Source organism: Poeciliopsis prolifica, unplaced genomic scaffold (assembly GCF_027474105.1).
Source record: "Poeciliopsis prolifica strain line A6 unplaced genomic scaffold, Auburn_PproV2 SCAFFOLD064, whole genome shotgun sequence".
NCBI lineage: Eukaryota > Metazoa > Chordata > Actinopteri > Cyprinodontiformes > Poeciliidae > Poeciliopsis > Poeciliopsis prolifica.
The window spans coordinates 223,982-234,574 of NW_026562439.1; the positions used below are offsets into that span (position 1 = coordinate 223,982).

The 10,593-nt window shown below is 37.9% G+C and overlaps 1 protein-coding gene across 1 annotated transcript in view; it reads right to left on the bottom strand.

The window, feature by feature from the left end:
* The window catches only part of LOC129351121 (centlein-like), a 101,709-nt gene extending 94,946 nt beyond the window's left edge, over positions 1-6,763 (bottom strand). The window contains 2 exon segments of the mRNA XM_055019921.1: positions 1,432-1,520; positions 6,377-6,763. Of these exon segments, the coding sequence (XP_054875896.1) occupies positions 1,432-1,520; positions 6,377-6,457 (170 nt within the window). The 5' untranslated portion in view covers positions 6,458-6,763.
* Between the last annotated feature and the right edge of the window lie 3,830 nt (positions 6,764-10,593).

The window sequence follows — 10,593 nt, forward strand, 5'->3', positions numbered from 1 at the left end:
GCTTGACTGGAGTCGACACAATTACCATGTCAATATCCTCCCGCGCATTAGATTATACAATACACATACGATCTCTAGGTGCATGTTCCCCCGGCAGTCTTGGAGGACCGGCGCACTTTGATGGGTTTCCTGTGGGGCAACGGGAAACTGGAGAGGGTGTGGAGTAGAAAATGAGAGGCAGAGGAATGAGAGGAACTCTGTGCATGCTGCTGCTACACTGGGGAGGCCCAACTCTGGCCTCAGAGCTGCAGTCCTGCATCCCGTCTCCATCACACCGCAGTCAAACGGCTGAAGTTCATTCAGTCCTGCAGAGGCCAGGTAACCACACATTCTGATTTAGGTGTGTTGGAGAAAGGATCTAAGGGTGTTTTTACACCCAAAAGTTCGGTAACATCTGTTACATTTTCAGCTGCTGTGGTTCTCCTTCACATCACAGTATATTAAACGAACCAAACGCAGTCAGTTTCCTGCTTTGGGAACGGTCTCCGGTGCACTTGGTGTTCACATAAGCATTGAAATTGCTTCAGAGTTCGGGTCAAGCGAACCCAGACTGAGGTTTTGAGTCAGCCAGCATTCATTGCTCATGTCCCCAAACGAAGCTGAGTTTCCAGTCACACAAACAGGAGTTTGATTAAAGAGGACAACGCTTTGGATGATATAAATAACAGAAACATTTGATCTTACTTTTCGACGGTTAAAATATGTTTGGATTGAATTGAATCAGTGGCAGTCCAACACAATGAACAGGGATGTGCATTTTTAGAGTAAAAACAGTAACACTCAAAACACTGGTTAATTGCCAGATTCATCAGCTTGTTGCTTTTCAAAAAGTTGTAAAAAATGTCTGCATTTATTTAATTTAAATGTGTATTTCCATAGATTTATGTAAATACTCAAGTAAAAACCTTTATCAGATTTTTTTACTTCTCAACAATTTTGAAAGTCTTACTAAATTTCTCTTCCAATTCATGTTGGTTCATATGAAGTGTAACATGACAAAATGTGAATAAGTTCCCTGGGAGTGAACGCAGCTGCATGGCACTGCTTTATTTGTCCAAATATGCCTGATGAGGATAAAGGAAGCCCCTCTGCGCTCGCCGACAGTTCCCATGCCACAGTTTTTTATCTGGCTTAGCCATCCTGCAAAAGAGGCCTTACTCCATCTTACGATTTATCCGGTAAAGACGAGCATTTGGCAGGAATGCTTCAACTGTCCAGCATGAGAGCAGCGGAGGAGAAGCGTTTTCATTAAAGAGGTTTCCGTTGTTTGAACTGGGAGAGCGGGGATAAGAGGGCTTAAACCAGCATCTGCACCTGATTCCGTCATAACCCATGTAGGTGCTTTAAACGGAAGAAAAAAAACTTTCACACACGTTTTTCGTTGCTTGTGAGATGGAGCAGCGTTGAGCTGTGAAAGATGAAGCCACTCACCGCTCCACCACCAAACTCACGGCCTGGGTCAAGTCCGGATTTGCCACTTGCAGCCGTTTCCACAGAGACCACACAAACTCCTTGTCTGCCTGCAAAACAATCAAATAATTCAAGTGTTTATGTTTTTATTGAGAGATATATCATTATTTGGGTGGCAACTAATGATTATTTTAGTAATCCACTATTCTGTAAATTGATCAGATAAAAAAAAGATGAAGATAAAAGTTGGAGCCAAAATAATAATTAAATTCCATTTTTAAATCAGAAAATAAACATTTTGTTGCCTAAAATGTAACAACACCATTCTTTTAGTGGACACTTTGTAGCAAATAATCTGCAGCTAAAAAATACTTGTAACATCAACAGTTCAGTCTTTTCTGTTTGCCTTGGCATCAAAACAGAGTCGGGCTGATTTGGTGGTTATTTTTTAAATCAATTCATTGATAATTGGATCGCGAATTATATTTTGTGACATAATTGTGATTATGATAAATATCATGTTAAAAAAGCTACTCTTTACTTATTTTCAGATAACTATATTGCTGTGACTGCATTGCACAGAATTAATAATGCCACAAACACAAACATCATTATTAAGAGTGTGACTTGTATGACCAAACTCCAAACATAATCATATTTTTAAATTTATTGATGTTCCTGTGGAACAAACAGTGGGGACAAATAGCAAAAATAACATTTCTGTTCATACTGTCAGTTTGGAAATCTGAAATCTATAATAAATCAAAATTCTCACCACAACAGAACTTTTTTTTTTTTTTTTTTACAATAAATGATAATCGATGCGATAAATACCCCACCCCAATTACGGTACATTAAATGACGACTTTAATCAGCCTGTCAAAGAAAAACCAGCAGCACATCAGAGCTCTTCTGGCTGGGAAAAAAAATAAAAGATAAAAGATTAACCAGGACGCTCATTGGCATTAGCATATGACAGCAGGGAAGTCGATCAATTATTTAAACAACTTGTACAAAACAGTTTCTCATCCGGCCTGCCCGCTCTAATCATGCGCCTCTCTTTGCAGCGGTCTCCATCGCTGAGATGTGACCTTCGACTCGCGGGGAGCGACTTGACACTTGTCATTATGAACTATTTATGACTGCTGGGGATCCGAATCAAAACGAGGCGGCCCGCCTCGTGTTTTCTACCAAACTCAGAGCTGATGTCAGGGAGAAAAGTCATGAAACACATCTCCAATTCAGACTGTCGTCCCGGTTTCTCCAAACATTTTTCAGGCAACGCTACGTCTAATGAGCGACATCTAAAAAGTACGTTAGGCATTAAAAGACAGAATTATACCAAATCGACTTGATATAAAAATCATGTGATAAATTATGTTCACATCATCAGAAGATAAAAGCCATCCCTCCCACTGGACTCTACTGGTCTCCAATTAGTACATGAATTTTAAGCCCCTTCTCAAAAAGTGTCTAATCAATTATTTAGTAAAATGGCAGCGTCAGACCTTGATAAGGCCATGAGCTGAACACATAAAGAGGAAGGACTGTGATGTAGATCTCTGAGTCTGTATGTATCCGCGATGTGGGGGTGTAGAGGGAAGGGTTCTCACTAAATCAACACTGGAACGCAGCTAATGATTAAATTAGGCGGCCTGGTTTACTCCGCCTGCCTGGCCTTTGGCTGCCATTAACCGTTCCGCTGACAAGTGTTCAGCGAGGACCCTCATCAAGCGCCCTCCTCTGCCGTACGCGCGCTTAAAGATACATTCAATGAGTGTTTGATGATGGCATGAATTATTCATCCTGAATCTGGAATCCTGGAACACCATGGGCTAAACATACCAGAGAGAGCCACTGCGATTCAGCGCGTATTAGGAAAATTAGCTGGCTCTAGCCAGAACGTTTGCCGGCTGACAGACGAGACTCTTTGTAGTTAATGGCCGTCCTGAACCGCGTCATGCCCGAGACTTAACACATCAGTGGTATTCAAATGTCACTATTTAAAAATGTACACGGCACATCTTAGGGCCGTTATTAGATAAACAGAATCGCTGATGGTCTGCTCTGTCTGGAAGAGACCACCAACCATGGAGGGTCTCCATGCCAGTTAAACGAAAGGCTGCAGCACTGAGGTCAACAAAGTTCAGCTCAGATGAATGAACAGCATCACAGTTCAGACAGGTGAAAGAGAAAGGATCTTCTCTTTCACCTGGTTTCTGTGCACCAATCAGAAGCAGGTCACTATAGTTTACTAAAACTAACAAAATAACAAAAACTGAAATTAAAATGAACTGAAAATAAATAAAAACTGTAAGTAATAGGAAAAAACTATCATTACCAGAAACTATGTCCTTTGTTTTTGAGTTTATGAATGTATTTATTAGCCTTTATGTCAGATCTCTGCAAATCGTTCCAGGGCGATGATTTGGGCCTAGACAGCGAGTAATTTGTCTGGAACCTGGTCAAAACCAGCAAGAAAATAATTTCAAGCAGCAAATAAGTAAAATAACAACAACAACAACAAAAAAAACAAATGACAGAGCTGCAACGGCCCAATCAAAGTCCAGGCCTTAATCTGTCTGAATTAGTGTAAATCAAAGGAATCTCAGAGACTCAAAGAACCAAAGTTCCTTCTTTGGTTCAGAAGGATCATAATAAGAAACATCCTGATGAAGGCTGAGGTTGTTTTCTGCTCTGTTTGGTTTGGGCTGGATTATCCGTATCTCTTCTATAACCTGGTTTCTTTGACATAAAGGTGAAACTGAATGAAGTAGTGCGTTTTCAGCTAGGCATTTTGTATATTTACTTTTCTCATCATGTTTGTGTTTATATTTAATGTAGACCTATGTTATTAAAAATTCTCACAAGAGACACTTTGCATGTGAACAAGAAGTGCAGACGCAGCAAAACCTGTGTTTTGCGCAGGTTTTAATAGTGATGTATCAATCGATCTACAAGTGTTCAACATCTACAGATCTTCCCTACATCAGCTCTGCCCTGTAATGAACTGGTGAAACACCAAAAAAAATCTGAATTTTTTTATGTTGTGATCACTGAATCCTTAAAAACAGAAAAGTCCCACGTTTTTCAGTTTGTAAACACATCAATAAACAGCATGTTTTCTGATTCACTGCATTTTCAGCTCAGCATGAAGCAGGTAAAGGTCTCTGTTGAATTCAAATTTGCTAAATTTACCAAAGAACCTGATATTTTCCTCTATATAAAGTACAGGAAGGGAAAAACTGTAGAAATCAGCAAACTAAAACCACAAAACACAATGTAACGTGTGTTTTTAAGTTAGAATGGCTTACATTAGACAATTACTTTCTAAAATATATCTAAATTCTCAGTTTTATGAATAATAAAATATTCAAAGACTTGTAAATAAAGTTGTTAAAGCTGAAAAAAAGGTCAGAATATTTCTCCTGCTCAATTTATTTTATATAAAAAACATAAATATATTACTTAAGTATTTTCCTTAAAGCAGCAAGAAGTCTAAGTATTTAAAGTTGTTCTACATAAACTTGTAATGGGATAAATCTACATGTATTGCAGCACTGATATCCTCACTAAAGTAAAGAATATTTGTCTTTAAAGCATCTGACTCTGCATTGATTCACTTATGAAAAATCTGACTTGGTCCAGTGAATTACAGAAGGAATCTGCAAGATTCTTGAAATTAAGGACAGAGATTAAAATGTGTGTTTCTGTAATTCATCAGCTGGCCTCGTGAGGAGGCCAGCTGATGTCCCAGTCTGTCTACCTGTAGAAGAAGACATGCTGGGTCACTTCACTCCTGTTATTAGACACCACCTGGTGGTGAGCATGCAGGGAATCCTTAAATCACCGCCTCACAAAGTGAAAACAAAAGTTTCACTGCTCTAGATGTTTTTACAGAAATATCTAGAGCATGAGTCTGCAAACTGTGGTTCTTTAATAATTTGGCAAGAAGTCCAGAACCATTTTTTTTCATGTAGACAAACAATAAAATGCAGATTTTAGCTGCTTTTAATAGTTTTTACCCCACTGAATAAATCCTGTCCTAAAATCTCTAGAAAAGAATGATGAAAGTATTACTAATATTTGTTATTGTTTTCTAATCACTACACTTTTATTTTGTTTAAATCATTTTCCACAAATATCAGCATCCCAGAGAAGAAAATGCATCAATCCTCTTTTGTAAATGTTAAATGTACTTTAAGACCTAAAACAGAAATAAAATTATAGTTCTTTAAAAAATACCCCTATATTTTCTACAGTTTAAGTTGTTTTTTCATGAAACATTATTAACATTTGTGGCTCTAAATGAGATCTTTACTTTGAAGACGCTTGATCTAGGTTTTGGAGAATATTTGGTATTTCTATTGAGCCCATTGTGTTGATGGTATTTGCACAATTTTGGACTAAACAAAAAAAAATCTTTCTGTACTACTCTATGTGATCTTTAGTCTTTTGAGCGCTTTTAATTGTATCGGATGTGCCGTCAAACTAAGGTTCAATATATTGTGTAAAGCTGGCATGTAAAGTGTTCATTTAAATATTTTAATGGGGAATTTGTCATGTTTATATACATAAACCATAATGTCAGTTATGTTATTTCAGGTTTCTTCCTGTTAACGGGGAGTTTTTCCTCTCCACTGTCACTCCATGCATGCTGCAGGGATTGCTGCAGCTAATTACTGAATGCAATTAGTTGGGTTTCCTTAGAGATAGAAGGAAAAACTTTAAACTCATTTCAGTAATGAATTAAACTTCATGCAATGACATTTCATTCATTTGTTAATTGGTGCTTTATATTTGAATTGAGTAGTTTAATTTTCTCCAAGTATAAAAACTTTGGAAACATTTCTAATAACCGCGGAAATGAGTTTAATAAAAATAGAAAAGAAACCAAAATTATGTATTTTTCCTTCTTGACAGCAGACAGTACATTAGATTTGTATGTATGTGTATGTATACATACCTGACACTGAATTAACTCCTCTGATAAGTTCTTCACCTCCTCCTCCAGAAGCAGGACGCGACTGCTCTCGTGTGAGCACATTTTGGACCCAACAGCGGAAGAAAATAAAAAATAAGCAACTAGAAAACCCTCCTTGTCATCCTCCAACGCTCCGTTGGCTAACTCTGCTAACGTTAGCCTGCTAACGGTCCTATTTACAGTTTAACAGCGTGACGTCATCGCAACGGACAGCCTTAAAACAATGCTAAAATGCCCCTTATATTTATCCTCTATCCGCTCTCAATCTCTCCTCTGTCTTTAAAGGCGAATGAAACTTTCCTGGACGGCCCCTGGCAGTAACCACAGCGACGAGTTCTTCCGTTCAAACCGGCCCGCTGTTTTCCGTTTCCGTTTCACTGTTCAACGGCGCACGCTCCATTCACACGCCGGCGCGGCTAAAGGCGCACCGGGCAGGTGGAGTTTGTATAGTTTATGGAAGGTTAGCTTGCTACTTTGACAAATTATGGCTGTTGCGAAGTCAGAATTGAAGTTTAGTAAATGTTATTGGTATTTCACGCTGTATAATACCCCTTAGGTGGTTTTGTTTTTGTATTTATGCTGACACTCTGAAAAATCTTGCCAGAGATGTTGTCATAACAGAACAACAGAGGTGATGTTAGGATCTTGAAACAGTGGGGCATAATGAATATAAATCACAATCAGCCTTTTCACCAAGCCTTAACGTTTGTACACACAAACAAGGAATTTGAGGTAAGTTTTGTAAAAACAAATACACAATAATAAATTCTGCAGAGATTTGTTAATGTGAATAAATTCTAAGGCTGAGTGACTTACACTTTCTGTTTTCAGTGGAGCTTTTATAGCTATATAAAAATATCCCACAGTTTCTGTCCCATATTCTTTTAAACTTGGGGAGACAATAAATACAATCAAAACGTTATTTAAGGGAGTAATGTAACATAAATTTCCACATGAAATGTCACCTATAAAAAATTACAAATAAAACCCAGGATAAAACCTCCTGCTCTACATTTAGAGACTTCACACATCAGAGGAATAACAGCAAGAAAAGATATGATGCTGATTTTTATCCAAACACATTTATTTATTTAGTCTTAACCGCACTTACACCTTACACTGGTATGTTTTGGGCTATACATTTGTTTTCTTCTGAAGAGCAACAGAGGCCGTTTGACGTCTTTAGTTTGGTGGTGTGTCAAGACAACAATGCTACGTTGTGCAGTTAATGCATTTAACTGTCAGTCCAGATTTGGAGCACCGGGCTGGAGAGGAAAATGAAGAAATATGATGACTGCCGCTGCTTCTGAGTCTGACAAATGTTGGTTCGGCCTCGCTGCTGCACAAACACACACACACGGACGAAAAGAGACTAAATCCAATTGACTTAGCATGATTAGGCTGCCTTTCATTAGGATCCTCATTTGCAGGGCCAATTTCAGAGGCAGTAGACCGGCACATAATGCACAACATCTGCCTTCCCCTTGTTCCTTGTTCAGATACATAAACGCATGGAAGCTAAGAATGAGTCTCTGTCACCCAGTCCCAGGATATACAAACTATTCTTTACTAAATTTATTTCTAAAATGGAGCAACAATTAATTTTTTTCCCTCCAAATATTGGAGTTTATTCACTCAATTTATAAAATGAACAAACAGTGAAAGTGAGCAAGAAGAACAAATTATATACAAATCCTTTCACAGAAATTACAAAATACATTTTAATATTAATATACATTAAAATAAAATATAAGTTCCAAGCAAAGTGTAATTCTCCTCATTGACTCAGAAGTACATAAGGCTGTGATTTAAAAAATATTCTAACATGTTTTGAATTGATTTACAGTCGAGCATTTTTCAACTCTTCACTCAAACTGCTCCTTAATTTCACTGCAAAATGTACATTTGTATTAAAGTAGTACGCAAAGTTTTACTTTTGAAATCTTACTTCCTGCTGTCATTTCTGTCACTTCCCTTAAGAAAAAGAACTTCTGTAACTTAACTGATACGATTTATACATTAACAAAATTCCTTAGTTTCAAGATATTTGATTGCATAAACAATTTATTAACTATCGTCTAGTATTTAATTTATATTAAATTCAGTTTTTTTCTGTTCTTTTTCTGTTTTTTATGCCACAAACAAAGGCTTAGTGTTGGTATTATATGTATAAAATAAGACATTTATCAGACTGTAGAATTTAGAGGAAATTCACTTCTTTTTTATGAGAAAGAAGTTGTAATTTAATTAGAAATAGAACTTGTTACATTTCTTTTCAAGTGCATTTAGACTTGTGTTGCACTCAAATACATTGTATTATAGGTATTTTATGAATCTTTTTCATATATTATGCAAAAATAACAGGATGTAATGATGGTAAAGAAAACATAAGCTTTTCCTTCATCTTCTGATCACAAATTAGTACAGTTCACATTTACACTTCAATGCAAATTCAAATTAAAAAGTTGCTCTGAATGCGACTCCTCCCTAATTCAGTCATCATGTTACCTTGTTCACAAAGAACTGCATCTGGTGGGCGTGTTTCATTAAAAAACCCTAAACTAACTGAACCTTTCGAGGATGTAACAGGGAGAGAAACGACACAAAAACACAGCAGGACCAATCAAAGCAACTCCAAATGTGCTTCTTATTAACACAAAAGTGTGATTGAAACAGTAAAGTGCAGCTGGAACTAAAATCACTAAAATTCCTCCCTTGAGAAAGCTGGCAGCATAAAGTGATCCCGCCCTGACTATCCCCACTTTCAACATCCAATCTGTGTAATCTGACCACTTAGACACTTACAGCTACTGCAGCAGACATGCTCCGCCATGTTTTGACAGCACATTTTGCTCTCCTCTCTGTCTGAAGCAGCATTACCTCCCTATGTCAGGTGTTTGTTGTCTGTCCCACTAATGACAGATTAATCCACGTATAAGCTCGTTTGAAACCCACATAAATGTCAGGTCTCAGCCCAGGAGTCTTTCACGCCATCCCAGTGCTTCCTGTATGAACCATTAAAAAGATACTTTTCACACATGGATTTCAGCTCTAATGTTACTTAATTCAGCTTTTTGTTTTCACCCGAAAGGCTTTCTTAAAAAACTGTTTTTAAAGTTCTATCAGAAAATCTCGTCTTGATTTATAGTGTGTTCATTTTATTTTGGGGAAAAAGCAAAGTTTCAATGTATTCACATCTTGAAAGTGTCATCACTGACACCCAGACTTCTACGACTAGGAAATTAAAAGCCTTTATGAATATGGAGGAGCAAAAGGGATAAAATTAAACAAATAAGGATGGATGGATGGATGGATGGATGGATGGATGGATGGATGGATGGATGGATGGATGGATGGATGGATGGATGGATGGATGGATGGATGGATGGATGGATGGATGGATGGATGGATGGATGGATGGATGGAAATATTTGAATTCTTCAGATTGAATCTTTTAAAAGTATTTTCATACATATTTACAATTTTAATAAATATCACCTAAAAACTTCAAATTATTTGCTGCACAGATTCAAACGTTTCCAAACTGTTTAATTTCACCTCAGTTGCCAATCAAAATGTCTGATATTTGTGAAATGTGGGAACAGAATAGATGGATGGAAGTTATGGTAACTTAATTTCTTTATTAGGATGAAATGTTGGGTTCTATTCTGTTTTTCTGCTTACATAACATCACTTATTCACTGAAATGAGCCTCAGAGCCACAGAACAGAGCAGATGTAAACTGGCCTCCTGCATCCGCAAAGAGCCTTGAAACAAGATGGCTGCTGCAGAGACGGTCCCAATAAGCAAGCTCCTCTCACTCCTGTTCTGCCTCGCTGAAGTTCAAGCGCTCTGCAGCATCTAATCTACCAGGGGAAGGAGTGACACAGGATTGTGATCATGCAAATTCACCTTCATGAAAAATTCAGGAACCAAATGACAAGCCTTGGTGTGTCAACACTGACAGAGGAAGGCAGAGAGGGGAGAAAAACATGACACTCCGCAGAGAATTGGGAAAGCGGCGTCTCCGCCCGCTGCCTCAGGTAAGCGGGGGTATTATCCGCAGCTCTGATGCACCTGGAAAACGTAGCAGACGACAGTAGCTGCTGAAGAGTCCCCAGTTTTAAAGGAACACTGATTGTACAAATGCCAGCTGGGATGTAAAAGCTGCGCAGCGTTTAGCAGAACAAGCATCCTCC